General features: G+C 39.0%; 1 protein-coding gene across 3 annotated transcripts in view; it reads left to right on the forward strand.

Annotated features, from left to right (window-relative positions):
* nt5c2a (5'-nucleotidase, cytosolic IIa) overlaps positions 1-16477 on the forward strand; it is a 70797-nt gene that overhangs the window by 37570 nt on the left and 16750 nt on the right. For all 3 annotated transcript variants that reach the window (XM_060842159.1, XM_060842158.1, XM_060842160.1), the window contains exons 5-13: positions 234-351; positions 1447-1542; positions 4419-4510; positions 5347-5404; positions 10083-10176; positions 10723-10776; positions 11016-11099; positions 13975-14016; positions 14784-14891. In XM_060842159.1, coding sequence (XP_060698142.1) covers positions 234-351; positions 1447-1542; positions 4419-4510; positions 5347-5404; positions 10083-10176; positions 10723-10776; positions 11016-11099; positions 13975-14016; positions 14784-14891 — 746 coding nt within the window. The remainder of the gene's footprint in view (positions 1-233; positions 352-1446; positions 1543-4418; positions 4511-5346; positions 5405-10082; positions 10177-10722; positions 10777-11015; positions 11100-13974; positions 14017-14783; positions 14892-16477) is intronic.

Raw genomic sequence — 16477 nt, forward strand, 5'->3', positions numbered from 1 at the left:
TTGGCGCCAAGGTCTAGAATTTCCCCCGACACCTCATCGCCTCAACTTTGCTTTCCTTTAAGGCAACTCTTAAAACCCACCCCTTTGACTAAGCTTTTGGTCATCTAACCAATTATCTTATGTTTCTCTGTGAAATATGTCTATGTCTTGTGAAATTAAAGGCACAATTTATATAAATTGTTGCTGAATAGTGTGTGATGCTCCTTAAAGCTCATTCTTTTGTCTTGGCACAGTGTACAAATCTCCAGAATATGAGGCTTTGGGCTTCGATTTGACTGTTGAGCGCTTGATCTCCATTGGGTATCCTCAGGAACTATGCAACTTTGTCTATGATCCTGTTTTCCCTACCAGGTAGGAATTAAAATACACAAGGGGACTGTGAGATGGAAGTGTTGGCACTTAATAGCTGTCAGGGGGGAGAAAAATCTAATGCTCAAAAGGGCAGTGTGATTGTTTTGAATTTCAATGCATTAACCAGTTGAAAATGTTATCCATAATATCCATTGTCACATGATGATGTGCATTGTGTTGATGAGGATGAATTATTGTCCATAACTAAGTTACCGTGTTTAATGTGCAGTATATCTCAAAGAAGTAAAGCACTCTGGAGATTTTAAATACATGAAAGTCTTTCTTGCAGCTAATGATCTCATTTGGGGTGAAGACAGGTAATGATATGGCATTGGAAATAGGCTGTACTAATAGTGACATGCATATGAGGTCAGAAGCTTGTGACATGAGAGTTACAAATAGAATGGCTTAACCTCGCACTGTTGCTAGCAAGGGGAATGGAGTTAGTGTCTAGGGAACAGATATAGAGTAGAGATGGAAAGCAATGATTTCAATCTTTCCAGTATTTAAATGGAACAACTTCTTCTATTTATCCAGCACTCGATGTCTGAGAAGCACATTGATAATTTAACAACGGTAGTGCTGAGGTAGAACTGGACGACACACTGCTTCTGGATGATGTCACTGGGGCTAGCATGTAACTGAGCAAGAAGAAATATTAAGAATAGATTGATTGGAGACACTAGAGGTAATGGTGCAGGAGCAGGACAAGAAGAGATTGCAATTCTTTCTTTGTCTGTGATTAGGTGTTTTTAAAAAAAATCAGTTTATCAAATTTTAATAAATTCATTTTTACTATGGAATACAGTGAGATTTGAACTCTCACTCGCTAAAGAGGTACTGTTTTTAAAAGTATAGGCACCTGATTTTGAAACAAAACCACTTCTGTATAAAATGACAGCTTGGTGCAAACAGTGGCCATCCATTCAGTGTGAACATTTGCTGTCCTGTAGTTTAATGACATAATGAATAAGTGTAGCAGACAAGAAAAGGGTTAATTTGTTTTTGGATGTCTGGTTGTATTAAGGTGTGATGAGTGTTTCGTAATTAATTTGAGAGTATTGAGAGGACTTTTTTATCCTGTTAATTTTGCAGAGGTCTGATCTTTGACACATTATATGGGAACTTGCTGAAGGTGGATGCATATGGGAACATCCTGGTCTGTGCCCACGGATTCAACTTCATGAGAGGGTGGGTGCTGAGTTTAGCTGATTACCGCTATGTCTATGCCTAACTGTGAATGTGATCCAACACAATGATGTAATTTTTTTTAACCATTTGCATGTTTATTAGAATTTTAATTAATTTTAAATAACCTCTTTTTAAAAGTTAAGAACTGAATTTAATATTCAACTCACTATTATGTATGAGTTTACCTACTTGATTTAGAGGATAAACTATCAGGTTCTTGGCTGATAGCTCAGTCTTAAAGATCAGATGTGTTCCAGTCAAAGGCCAGTATGTATAGGCAGGACGGTGTCCTCTGAGGGTCAGTATTTTTAAAAATTCTTTCACAGGATGTGGGTGTCGCTGACTAGACCTGTAAGTGTTATCCTTCTCTGATTGAGAGGATGGTGGTAAGATGCTGCTTTAATCTACTATAAAGGGGCACTCAGTGCTGTTAGAGAGTTCCAGATTTTAATCCAGTGAGAGTGAAGAAACAACATATTTCAAGTGGCTTGGAGGAGTAGTTATAAATGGTAGTGTTCCCATGCCTCTGTTGTCATTGTACTTCTAGGTGGTAGAGGTTCAGAAGGTACTGCTGAAAGAGGCTTGCTGAGTCACTGTAGTGCATCTGATGGTATACACTGCTGCTGTTATGTGTGGTATTGGAGGAAGTATATATTTACATTGGGGCACTGATCAAAGAGTTGCCTTTATGTTATACTGTTAGGTCTGTACCCTTTAGAGTTTCAAGGAATGAGAGGTGATTTTTATTGAAACATACAAGATTTTGAGGGGGTTTTCCAGGACAATTGCTGGAAGGATATTTCCTCTTTTGGAGGAATCTCGATCTTGGGGACCTAGTTTAAAAATGACGGGTCTCCATTTAAAGGTTGAGATGAGGTTTTGTTTTCACTGAAAGGAACATTAGTTTTTGGAATTCTCTTCCACAGAGGGGTGGAGGTAGGGGCATTGAAAATAGAGAAGTAGATGGAATGGATGGGTATGTGGCAGATGAAGTACAAGGCAGAGAGGTGTGGGGTGATGCATATCGGTAGGAGGTCTTCAGGGTATCAACAGGAAAAGACAGGAGGTAAAGAGAAACTATTTGGACTGGTCGGGGATTCCAGCAGTAGGAAGCATTGTCTCTGAATTAGGGTCAGACTATTCAGGAGAGATATTAGGAAGTGCTTCTACACACACTGGGTGGTAGATGTTTCATACTCTCTTTCACAAATAACAGTGGCTGTGGGATTAGTTGTTAATTTTAAATTAAAGATAAATAATTTTTTTATTAAGCAAAGGTATTAAGGGAAATGGGTAAAGGCGGACATATGAAGTTAGGCCACAGCTCCGCCATTATCTCATTGAATAGTGGAACAGACTGGAAGGGCTGAATGGCCTATTCTTGTTTTTATTCAGGGTGGTTTTGGTAGGGTGGGGAGAAACAGTTAATAAAGCATATAGGATCCTAGGCTTTATCAATAGGAACTTGGAGGATAAGAGTAAGAAAATTATGATGAATCTGAATAAGAAACTATTTATTTTGGCCACAGCTGAAATACTGTGCACAGATCTGGATGTCACATTTAAGGAAGATGCGAAGACATTAGCGAGGCTGAGTAAAATATTTATAAGAATGGTTCCATCATGAGGAATGTCAGTTATGAGAATAAATTAGAGACCCTGGAGCTCTTATGGTGAAGGCTCCAAGGCAATCTGATTGAAATATTCAAAATTGTGAGAGTTCTCGACAGAATAAGTCAGGAGAAAATGTTCTCGCCTATAAAAGGATGGAGAATGAAAGATTTTGAAATGATAAGTAAAAGAAGCAGAAGTGATATGAGAAATTTCTCATGCAGTCAGTGTCAGGAATGCATTGCCTGAATGTGTGGTGAGGCATTTTAAGAGGGAATTAAATGGTTATGTAAAGAGGAAGGATGTGCAGGGTAATGAGAAGGTGGGAGAATGGTACCAGGTGAGATGTTCACATAAAAGCAGAGTACTGTAAATGCTTGAAATCTGAAATAATAATAACCACAAATGCTGGAGAAACTCAAGTCTGGCAGCATCTGTGGAGAAAGAAACAACAGTTAATATTTAAAGTCCATTGTGATGCTTCAGAACGGAGATGTTTGTTTGGAGAGCTGATGCAGATATGATGAGCCAAGTAGCCTTTTGCACTGTAACATTTCTGTGATTCTGTGACGTTTGAGGCTCAGTTGGACTAACTTTCAATTGACAATGGAGTTGAGGATCATTGGGGATAAGACAGGAAAATGAAGTTAAATCAGTAATCCTAGTGATTTGGCAAAATTGACTTGATGTACGAGGTGGTCCACTCCTTTGCCTATTTCTTGTGAATTTGTGAGGAAAATCTCTGGCAGATTAGCTGAGAGACCTTGGTAAAGTATCCTGGTTACTACCACCCTAGCTGATTATTGATCTGTATATAGAAAGACAAAACTTAATGACAATGCTTTTTCACAGCTGTGAAAGAATGTAGCTGTAGGAATTTCTTAAATTGCAAGTTAAATTTCTGATCCCTTGACTGGAAATAGTGCAGCATTCGTAGCTGGATATTGTGGGTAAACAGCTAGCTGGAGCTGGTGCTATTTCACAACTTGTTTTCACTTGTCTATTTTGTGTGAAATTTGCCGAGTCATACCTATCAAGCTGTATATAACCCACTGTCTCTCAGATGGCAGGAAATGCATTATGTACTATGGCAAATTACTTCCTTATATGGTCCTTCCTGGGTGAACCTATTGTGATGCTGAACATGGAACCAGGGGCATAGTTGAGTTATTTTAGATAAAGCATGCTTTTCCTGTTCTGATGGAACATTATCATTTGGTGCTGAAAGATAACTATGTTACGTGACACACATGTGTTTTGTGCAGCCCAGATATAAGGGAGCAATATCCAAACAAGTTTATTCAGCGAGATGATACTGAACGCTTTTACATCCTCAACACCCTCTTCAATTTGCCAGGTAAGTTCCTTATCTTTGATGTACAGGCAGGGACGGGTCTTGAGCAGAGGGACCCAGAGGGGGAAATGTTGCCTTTGCTGCTTGCCTCCAAGCGGAGGTTAAGAAAATTTGAGGTTGTTTTCATGTGATAGTGATTAGAATCATGGAACATGAACCCTGAAATGTGACAAAAATTGCAGCCCCGTAAGTGAAATTTATCTCATTTGAGGTCATTACAAATCCACAACCTTAACATAATAAAAAGTGGAATCCCAGCTCTTGAACTCTTAAATCTTAGGAAAATCCAGGATCCTGTTGGCCTGCCTATTGGTTCACGTCTCATGGCAGGGAGTTGGGGGGGGTAATACTCAAAAATGGTATGGCTGCTGTTCCACCATTCACAGACTAGGCTAATCAGCAAGACAGAGCCCCATGTTTGGGCACATTGTTAGGTAGACTGCTGTATAATTCCTAAGTTGACCTTTTTTCCCTTCAGCCCACTTTACTGGAACTATCAGGCATCAATTACTTATATTCTGACTGGCTGTTTTTGAAGCATTAGGTCCTTTTGTACTGAAACTGCATTCTTTAGTGATTTAATGGATAATGCCATGTCTTCTGTTATCTGGCACAATGCTTTGATAAGCCGCTGATCTGGTCTGCTTTCTTGGCATTCCGTTCCATGATGACTTATGTTATGAAAATCACCACCTGAGTTGTCATCCAGTCGCTACTCACTACAGTATTTCCTGCACTTGTGTTCCTTGGTAATCGTTGTTACTGTTGTTTTAGGTACAAAGGGTGTCTGAATCTGAGTTTGTTTCTCATTGGGGTTCCTGTTATCTTTCCCTCTGCAGAGACCTATCTGTTTGCTTGTCTGGTTGATTTTTTTACGAATTGCCCCCGATACACAAGGTAAGCATTGGTCTGCTTGAGATGAGCTCATGCCCACTGGATGCAGGGCTGCATCCACCTGGGCTTCCCTTTGGGCTCTCAATGGGTTTACTGGATCCTCTTACATTATCTCAGCTATGAAGCTTTCACGCTGACAAGTTTGTTCATGCAAGTAAAAATAGAGTAACTCCTTGGTGTAATTGCTTTGGGCACTCTTATGACAGACAAATCTATATCGCAAAGCATGTATATTCCACCTTATCATGGGCTCTTACCCACCTGTTCAGTCTCCTTCACAGTCGATGTACACACCTGATCCCCAAAGGTAAGTGAGCAAGACAGCAGAATATTGGTTATGGAGTCATTTGGCATGGAAACAAACCCTTTGGTCGAACCAGCCCACAACAACCATGTTCCCAAACTAAACTAGTTCTACTTGCCTGCGCTTGCCCCATGTCCCTCCAAACCTTTCCTATTCATAAACTCGTTCAAATGTTGGAACTTTACCTGCATCCACCACTTTCTCTGGCAGTTCATTCCACACACTAATCACTCTGTGTATTTAAAAAAAAAAGTTGCTCTTCATGTCCTTTTTAAATCTTTCTGCTGTTCCCTTCAAAATATGCTACATAGTTTTGAACTCTCTCACATTTGGGAAAAGACCCTTGTCATTCACCTGTTTATGCCTCTCAAGATTTTATAAACCTCAATAAGGTCAGCTCTCAACCTCCTGTCAAAAAGTCCAGCCTTTCCGGTGTAATTTTATATCTCAAACCCTCCATTCCCTGCAACATCCTGGTAAATCTTTTCTGAATCCTCTCTAGTTTAATAATATCCTTCCTCTAACAGGGCGAGTAGAAATGCACATAGTACAGCAGAAGAGGCCTCACCAATATTCTGTACAACTACAACATGATGTCCCAATTCCTATAGTTAAAGGTCTGAGCAATGAAGACCAGTATGCTAAATGCTGCCTTAACCACCCTGTCTACCTGTACATGTTATGCAAATTTCAGAATTATGTACTTGAACCCTGAGGTGTCTCTGTTCTACAACAGAACCCAAGGCCCTACCATTAATTGTATGGATCCTGTCCTTGTTTGTATGCCCAAAAATGTACCCAAAATTAACTCCCTCTCCGGTCCTCAGCCCATTGACTCAATTGATCAAATCTCTTTTGTAATCTTAGATAATCTTTTTCACTGTTGACTCTACCGTCATCCACAAACTTAGTAATCATGCCTGCTGTATTCATCCAATTCTTTATACAAATGACAAACAAAAGTGGACCCAGTAATCGATCCCTGTGGAACATAATTGATCACAGCTCCCCAATCCAAAAAATATCTATCTTAGCTTTAAAAACATTTCAATGAGGAAGCCTCTGCTACTTCACTGGACAGGGAATTCTACAGATTCACAACCCTTTGGATGAAGATGTTCCTCCTCAATTCAGTCCTAAATCTGCTCTCCCTAATTTTGAATCTGTACCCTCTTGTTCCAGTTTCACCCACCAGCGGAAACCTTCTCCCTGCTTCTATCTTATCTATTCCCTTCATAATTTGATATGTTTCTATAAGATTCTCTCCCCCCTCCTCCCCCCACTCCCCCATCTTATTCTTCTAAATTTCAATGAATTTAATTCCATCTATTTGGTCTCTCCTCATAAACCAACCCCCTCAACTTTGGAATTGACCTAATGAACCTCCTCTGCACCCCCTCCAGTGCCAATACATTCTTCTCAAGTAAGGAGACCAAAACTGCATGCAGTGATCCAGTAGTGGCCTCATCAGCACACTGTACAGTTGTAACATCACCTCCCTGCATTTAAACTCAATCCTTCTAGCAATGAAGGACAAAATTCCATTTGCTGCCTTAATTACTTGTTGCACCTAAAAACCAACCTTCTGTGATTCATGCACAAGGACACCCAGGTCCTTCTGCACAGCAGCATGTTGTAATATTTTACCGTCCAAGTAAGTCCTTTTTACTGTTGTTCCTACCAAAATGGATGACTTCATATTTATCGACATTGTACTCCATCTGCCAGACCTTTACCCACTCACTTAAATTTTTCCTTGCACAAAACCATTCTGACTATCCCGAATCAATCCTTACCTCTGAATGCATGTAAATCTATCTTTCAGAATCACCTCCAAGAATGTACCCACCAATGATGCCAGACTCTCATATCTATAGTTTCCAGGCTTCTTCTTTCAGTATTTCTTGAACAATGGCACAACATTAGCCACCTTCCAGGCCTCGTATACTTCTCACCTATTCATGCTTTGTCCCTGGCCTACTAACACTTTGAGCAAAACAGGAACCTTGGAATCCTGTGGAGTATTATTTGCTCTTTCTCAGAACCTATCCTTGTTAGTCCCTCATTCTCGGATATTAATCTAGCTATCTTGAAGTTGTAACAGTGGGGATTTGTATTGTACCTAATTTTTCTTATTTTCCAAATCTTGCTGTACTGGTGACCAAAATCCAGTAATTAGAAATTTAAGCTCAAAGAAAAGTTAAATTGTCTGAAGGCAGACCTTTTGAGTATTAAGCCTTTTTATGCTCTTTTTGGACCGTGAAACCTGTGCTCACCTGTAGGTGGCGCTCAGTATCCCTCAATCTTGCTGCTGCTTGTAGCTACTCCTCCTGCCATGTATCCACTGCCATGGCAGCCACACTGTGACACACCGTCATCCAACCATGATTAGATTGTACCTTCTTTCTAGTTGTCCTTTGCTTTGTCTTTTAGAAGACATCGCTAAAACTTTTCAGCTCTGATCAAATGACAAAATACTGTTATTTTCTTTTCTAGACATCACTTTTTAGACTCCTCTGTGCTCTTGCAGTTTCAAGTATATGGAATTCCCCTCTCATCTACATTTCATAAGCCTTAACTATCTTCAATGGATATTTACCCTTTGTCCAAGTTTTTAGACATACAGGAGAGTGGATAGAATGTAGTTTCTTGAGTTCCTGTTACAAGTTTGAGTTTTCTTGTTAACACAACCGTCATCTTAAAATTATTTCTGGCAATTTCAAACCTTTGTATAACTTTTCTGCATCGCATCTGCCATTATCTGCTACCATTTAACCTAAATAGACAAATTTATCTCCTTGATCCAATGTGACACTGCCCACTTCAATCTTGACTCTAGTTTGTTCTAATTTCTTCCTTCCAACTACCATTGTTTTTCTATGTTTTGATGTTTATTCTCAATCACATTCTAAACTTCACGATTTTGCTTGATATACAATATTTTGTGTGGTCTCTTCTGATTTTGCAAATAGTGATGTTGTCAGGGAACCAAAGGTTTATTTTGTTCTTGCTTCTAGGTTTTACCTGTGAAGCTATATCTAATTCTCTGAATATTAGCTCTGTGCACACATTGATGGTCACATGCTGTTGTTATTCACTGACTTTACTCTTCACTTAAACATACCTGATTGTCCCCCTTCCACTATGTTGCTTGCTATTCAGTCCCGGTATTGGTTCTGGATAGCTCTCTCATCTTTTAGTGGCATTGAATATAAAATGATTAACAGCACCAAACACTTCCTTCACAATCTACAAAGCTAATGTAAGTGTTCGTGTTTCCACTTCACATCTAAATGCACACCCTAAGTTCCAGACTCACCTTGCCACTTTTCTCTTAAACTCTTCAGAGATGTCTTGAAAGAAATGAGAAGCAGGAGGAGGTTGTTCAGTCTGTTGAGCCTGCTCCATTGTCCAGTTAGATCTAGGATAATCTTCTGTCTCAACACTTTTTTGCACTCTCTGCACATCCCTTGATATTTTTAATACTTAGAAGTTCATCAATCCCTGTCTTGAACATATTAAATGGTTGAGCTTCCATAGCCTCTGGGTTACAGAATTACAAAGATTTTATCAGCCCTTGATGAGGAGGAACCTCTTCTCTCATGTCATTTGGAAAATCCTGAAATGTTTCAATCCCAGACTTGCTTTTTCTTTTTGGCAACTTAATGAGCCTCTTCCTTTGATCTACACAATCTTCAACTTCTCTTGTTCGCCATTTTTGAAACAATGGAGTGTATATAATATTCTTCTTTAAAGGGCTGTCTATCATTGAACACATTTTAATAGTTTCCCAACCTTTCATAACTCATTTGTTCTTTGTATTTTGGGTTTTTGTTGTTTGGATTTAAGACCCTGGTTTCGTATTGAAATAGCTTACTGATGAACCTAATGTAGAGGGTTTAAATTTGTGCACCAATCCAAACCTCAACTGCCTTCCTGTCTCGCAACTACCACCACAGGAATCAATGAAGAGAGAGGGTTGGAATGTCATGGATGATTTGCTGGGAACACACGGAAATTGACTGTGAAGAACAAATGTTCTGACAGGTGTGAGTTATAGAATAGACTGATATTCAGAAGCTTTGTTTGATTGGGTTCTAAGATACTTCTGATGTATTTAAATCCAATATTATTAGCTCCTTAACCTGTGACTGTCTGTGTCTCTTTCTTTTATTTTCCTCCTGCTTGCTTTTCTTTCTTTTCTGTCTCTCCCTCCCTTCCTCAATGGAGTCCATGATAAAGCAGATTGTACAAGGCTTAGCAATGAATCTGCTTGCTGGTTCAGATGGTGTCTTTTTCTCCCCTTTGGTTGCCTTTGACTGTTCTCATGCTGGTGTCAGATGAGAGCTCACCTGATCTGATGCTCTTTATACACAGCTGTGAAACAGGATTTAAAGATGGTGATCTCTTCATGTCCTACAAGAGTATGTTCCAGGATGTGCGAGAAGCTGTCGACTGGGTCCACTACAAGGTAATTAGTATAGTTTAAAAAAGTGCACTTGAATTTTATTTCCTGTCTAGTGAATCTTGTATTGATTTGTGAGCCAGAAATCATGAGCTCTGACCTGAATGATATGAATGTACTGTAAATGACAATGATTTAAATAACCAAATTTTGCCATCAAGTGGTAAGAAAGGAGAATTACAGCATTTAAAACAAATTAGCTTAGATTACTTTGTGTGGAAACAGGCCCTTCGGTCCAACAAGTCCACGCTGACCCTCCGAAGAGCAACCCACCTGGACCCATTCCCCTAACACTATGGGCAATTTAGCATGGCCAATTCACCTGACCTGCACATTTTTGGGAGTTGTACTTGCCTGAGTAATTGTTTATACCCAAATTATTTTACTGCATCTAGCTGCCTGATATAATATGTAAGAGTTTTGAAAATCACATTAAATCAACCCTGTATGTTTGTTATGCTTTCTGCACACGTAAATGAGTATTTCACCTGGGAGATTACTATACGAGAGTACATTGCTATGTGCGTGGTCTGACTCTATATTTTTATTTAGGGATCTTTGAAAGAAAAGACTTTGGAAAACTTGGCAACCTATGTTGTTAAAGAGGTAAGTAAGTATGCGTATAGCTGATTCTGTATCCATCTTTAGAGGTGCATCATTTGTGGGCTGGCCTTGGACTGGGTGAGGTTTGGAGGTTACTAAAGGGAAGCAGGTTGAGGTGTGGGAAGGGGATCTGGTGCTGGGGACAGTTATTGCTGAAACCAAGTGATGTGAAAGGACTAGATGATGGCATTTCTGTCTGACAAATCAAGTAGTTTGACACTTTTTTTTTGTTTATCTTTCAGCCTAAACTTGCACTGCTGCTGAGCCGAATGAATGAAGTTGGCAAAGTATTTTTGGTCACAAACAGTGATTACACTTACACCAATGTGAGTAACTATTATCAGCAACATAGCAGGTTTGGAGGTGATCATTATCAAACAGTGTCTGTGGTATACTTTTGTGCTAGCTTGGGCATGATTTCAAACATGCTCAAGCCTATTCGTGAAGAAGGGCTCATGCCCGAAATGTCGATTCTCCTGCTCCTTGGATACTGCCTGACCAGCTGCGCTTTTCCAGCAACATATTTTCAGCCACGATTTCAAATAGGCCTTTTCGCAACTGGTACCCCTGTCCTGGGTAAGGAAGGGCTGCCATTTAAAAACTGCTCAATTGCAGATCAGCAAGTGGAGCTAAGTGTCCAAGTGAAGGAGTACTTGAGCATAAGACATAGGAGTGGAAGTAAGGCCATTCGGCCCATCGAGTCCTCTCCACCATTCAATCATGGATGATTCATAGGCATCCTTCAGAATTAGATGGTCCAGACAGGATTATTGACCCTTTTTAGATCTGTATACATTCTTGAAAGGTTTTTCAAAATGAAAACCAACTTTTTCTGTGTATATCCAGCACATTTTTTTCCAGTTAAGGTGTAGGCTGGCTCCTGCATGAATCCATCATTCATCTTTTGAAGCATAATTTGTTTTACAGTTAATGCTGGTAAATTTGCTTCATGAATTCTAGAATCGGAGGGACTGAGCAGAAATACAAACCAAAGCCTTTTAACACCATGTTGATCACCTGTTTCCTTCCATCTCTATAGACAACTATTAAGACTGTCAGACTGACAGTTTGACACACATTATGGGTGGGAAAAATATAGAGACAGGGTGAACAAAATTCTGGAGACCAAATGTCCAAATCACAAGGTGTATTAAGTTGTGTCTCAAGGTTCCTCTTGATGTTTTTCTTTTGTTTTGATGCACTGGTCATTCTTCTTTTCTAGTTGTTCCGATAGACCTGACTCTCTCCATGTAAGAATTATTTATTTAAGGTTTCTGTTTTCCTATTTTTATTGCCCCATATGAAGGGAGAGATGAATGCTTTCCTTTTGCAGTCTTTGGATGTTTCTACTGTCTATGCCCCTACAGCTTTGGTTGAGCTGTGTTTTGTTACAATCTGAGGGCTGTCATCAGGCAGAATTTCCTTGAAGCAAACTCTTGATGCCTGTTGGAGAGGGATTTTAAAGAGGAGTCTGAGTTCAGTGTACTGTAGCACAAATCAATCTTTCTTCGGTGCTCCTTTACCATGTGTGGGAGAGGCCAGAGACTGCTCCAAGTCTGGCTTTCACATGGAGGCCCAGTTGCCCTCTTAATTGCAGCTCAGATTGAAGGGGTGTGACATTCTACCTCTCCAAATAAAGTATAAGGTACTTATACACACACCATTATAATGGTTGAATGCAACATTGACATCAGTGCTTGTCACATCCCCTCTGACTTACACGTCCAATCATGTGAATATACGATCAATGTAGAGAACCTCATGGTCCATCTTGGGTCCTTCCATCATCTTGCGATGTTTGCCAGATCACCACATCGCCTGAACCTGGGCTGTTATGATTATTGATCATATTCCAATGTTGATTGTTACGTCCCTTCCCAGACATTTGCAGGCTGCATCGTATACTTGTTTATTACTCATGACTTTTCAAATTTGGTCACGTAATTCATATTCCTTGCTGATCTTCTTACAGAAGGGTAAAAAGGATGTTAATTTCTATCAATTGTTCTATTTGTAATATCAGCTCTTATATAAAGTTGCTAATAAAAGTCATACATAATTAAGCCCAATACTATGATTCTGTGACAAAGCTAACAATTTCAGGAGCAGTTTCCCTCTTATTCGACTTGCAAAGCAACAGTTGTTTATTCTCTTGAGGTCATAGTGACCATGTTTCAAAATTGTTTCTGCTCCCGGCTATATTATTTATCTCTCTGTACTCTTACAGGGTTATTTTATTATACTTTTTTGTTCTAATCTTGGAGAAAAAAGTTTCTTCAAGGGGGTCTCTGCATTCAAGGTTAACTGCCTACAGAAATTTAATTTCCTATTTCTAATAAATTTAAACTTCTATTTTCTACGAATATGTGTCTACTCTAAAATGTAATTATTTTAAAACAAAACCTCATCTCAGGTGGGTCATGCTTTTCCTTTCTATTTCATGTAAAATTCCAAAATCTCAAATCAGATGGTTTTCATCTGAGTTGTTTTTAATCTAGTCCCATCTTACTAAGACTTGGATGCATTTTGTTGTCTGTCTGTAAAGATCATGATTTGAGCTATATGAAATACTACATCAGCTAAAATTTCAATGGTTTGTGTCACTTAAAAAGAAAACCCTTAATAGCCATTTGTCATATTCAGCCATGGGTAACTACAATAGTGCCACTCAGCCTTAAAATCTCTCCCTCACTGGCTTCAAAATGACATTGTCACAGTTAAAAACATGCAGCACTTGATTTCCAAGTTGCAAAGCTTTCATCAGTTCTGTAGCAGTGTAACTTCCATTTCAGCTTATAGTCCCAAAAAGGAAAAAATTGTAGTCTATTACATTATTTATACACCATACCGAGATGCTCTAGACTTTTCAGTCTCCAATAGGAAGCTGAGGTAATTTGTGTTTAACTTTTTAACAAAATGATGTTTACTCTTTGAACAGCACCTTTTTTTAATATCAACCTGCATGCAGGCAGAAACTTAGGACATTATCTCCTAATATTTAAAATAAATGGAGCTTGTTTCTCTCTTCTCTTTCCTTTTGTCATTTAACAGTACTATATACGTTCAGTAACAGCTGGGAACACAATGTGACTGAGTTCAGACCAGCTGCTGAGTGTGTAAATACTCCCCTTTTATAATGTGTTGATGTTTAGCGTTCTTGGAAAATTGCTGATGATTCCAGTGACTCTTTTTATTTTCCAGAAAATCATGACGTACATGTTTGACTTCGCACATGGTCCTGAGGTAGGTGGTGTTTATGGAATTTCAGAAGTGAGATGAGAGTCTGTCAACAGAAGATAGCTGAAAAGGAATAATAACTTGGTTTAGGAGTATCTGATTACTCATTTATTAAACGGCACTGTAACTGAATGAAAGTAGAGAGGGATGTGAAATTTGTAAAATGTTAGTACAAAAGAGACACAAACCACGTCAGAGAGAGAGAATTCCATGATACAAAACCCTGTGAATAATAAGGAAATTAGAAACAAAGTAAGTTTGAAGCAGAGAGCAAATGGGGTCAAATAGTAAAATTTAACAGATTAATTTCCTTTATTGATCCCCTCCTTATTTTCTAAAAGAGTGAAAATGTAGAAGAAGTCCTTTTTTATTTTCAAAAAAATACAAAAGGGACAATAAAATAGAATTTATTTCTAACCTTTTTACAAATGATCTTTATTATTCTAAAATCCATTTGTAAAAAATTATTGAATGCCCAGCAGGAGTCCCCTTTCTTTTCTATCCCTCCTTTCTCTCAATCCCGTGCATGTGGAGGCTCTTTCTCTGTCTGTGTCTGTCTCTGTTATGGTTTTCTGTTTATTAATCTCTTTTCTCGTGTATGCTGATGTCAGTCTCTCAAGCTATTTGCCTTGACGAAATTTCTATTTCGCTGAAGATATATTTGTGTTTTTGCATGTGATCCAGGTTTTTGTTTGTTACTTCCCAAGAAGTGTAGTCTATGGTCTGCAATGATGTTCAGAACACTCCCTTTTTCTTATTTTATTTTGCTATAGCCTGGCACTGCTCACCGTCCATGGCAGTCATACTTCGACTTGGTTGTAGTGGATGCTCGGAAACCACTGTTTTTTAGTGAGGGAACGGTTCTGCGGCAAGTGGACACGGTGAGTTGGAGTAGAGCTTAATATTAAAGTTTAACTCTTAGTAACAAAATAAAGAGTGTGGAGTGTGAGGAGGAGTGAGTCTACACAATGCTGTGATGGCATAGGAGTCCCTAAGTTGGGTTGGGAGCTTTACAGAGGTATTGGGCTCTTGGAATAGATGCAAAATTTCGGGATTTTTGTTTCCTTATTTTAGTTTCAGTGTCACACATGTAAGTTTGGCTTTATAAAAAGAGACAGTGTACAAAGAGTAAGGAATTTACACTAATCTTTTTGAAGGCAAATCGTTGGCCTGGTTTGGAAATTGGTAGGGTGGCATGAAACATTGAGGATCATGGGCGGATACTAAAATTAGCTAGCATGACTACTGATATCCTGTAATGATTGTGCTGGATCCTCAAATATTCAGTCTTTCTTAATGGCTTAAGTGATGGGATAGAAAAACATGTATTAAAAATTGATGATGATAAAGGCAATACTAAACCTTGTAAGTGGAAGCATGAAATTGCAAAGAAATATTAATAGATGAACAAATGGCACATCTATAACTAAAGGATTCCAATAGGCTAATGTGAGATCATTGCCTTTTTGGGCCCCAAAAGGACTGAGTTGGGATTTTCTAAATAGTGAAAAACTAGTGTAGTGTCAAAGAAACCTGGGGTAGAGAGGCCAGTAAAGTGGCATGAAATGTGTGGAAATTAATCGTAAAAGATAACTGAATGGCAGCTTTGATATCTAAAGGATAAGAAGACAAGAATTGTGACAACCTACTTGGAAAATTGTTGACTGTCAAGCTCCCGGAGTCACTACAAACAGTAATGATTTAATGAAAACGTGCAAAGTCCCTGAATTACCTGCCTCATGGAATCAAGTAACAGAAAAGACTGACTGGGTTCCTATACTTGAAATTCTATTCATTACAAAGAAGTCAATTCTAATTACTAGTAGCTATGAACATATGGCTCAACGAGTTATAATTCTACACCCCCGCGACCCCCAAAACTCTTACATTTACATACTGACAGACACAAACAGTAAAACGAGTTTTGTGGGTAGAGGTGGGGAAAAAAACTGGATAATTCAGCTTAATGGCATCAGTCACAAGAGTTCGTTGAAATGTGTTCCTTTTGGCTTGCCAGTACATACTATTCTTCAGTCTCCCTTCTCCAAGTCCTTTTTCAGTTGAGAGAGACGGGACAATTGGTGTATTTACTACAAAGTCTTCTCGTTACTGGTTGAAGGTAATAACTTCAGTATTTGATTGGAGAAAACTAGCTGTCTTTACGTTTTGAGTAATTTTTCTGTACAGAGAGACACACACATGCAAATTGTCTCTCTAGCATTCTGAGGTCTTCTCTTTACCATTCACACCTATGGCTGTCAGTCATTTGGGAACCAATCAGAGTTGTTGTCATGCAGCTAACCTTAAGTATCCATGGCTGGTCAATTACAGAAATCAATCAGCTCCCTGTTGCCTGCCAAATCTCTCTGCACACACTCTAGTGTTGTCATCTGCTAACCTCTCTCTTCTCTGACCCAACTCACAAACTGCTTGAACAAAGCATCAGTGTAAACACCACACATGATGA

The sequence above is a fragment of the Hemiscyllium ocellatum genome, chromosome 22, assembly GCF_020745735.1.
Source record: "Hemiscyllium ocellatum isolate sHemOce1 chromosome 22, sHemOce1.pat.X.cur, whole genome shotgun sequence".
Lineage (NCBI taxonomy): Eukaryota > Metazoa > Chordata > Chondrichthyes > Orectolobiformes > Hemiscylliidae > Hemiscyllium > Hemiscyllium ocellatum.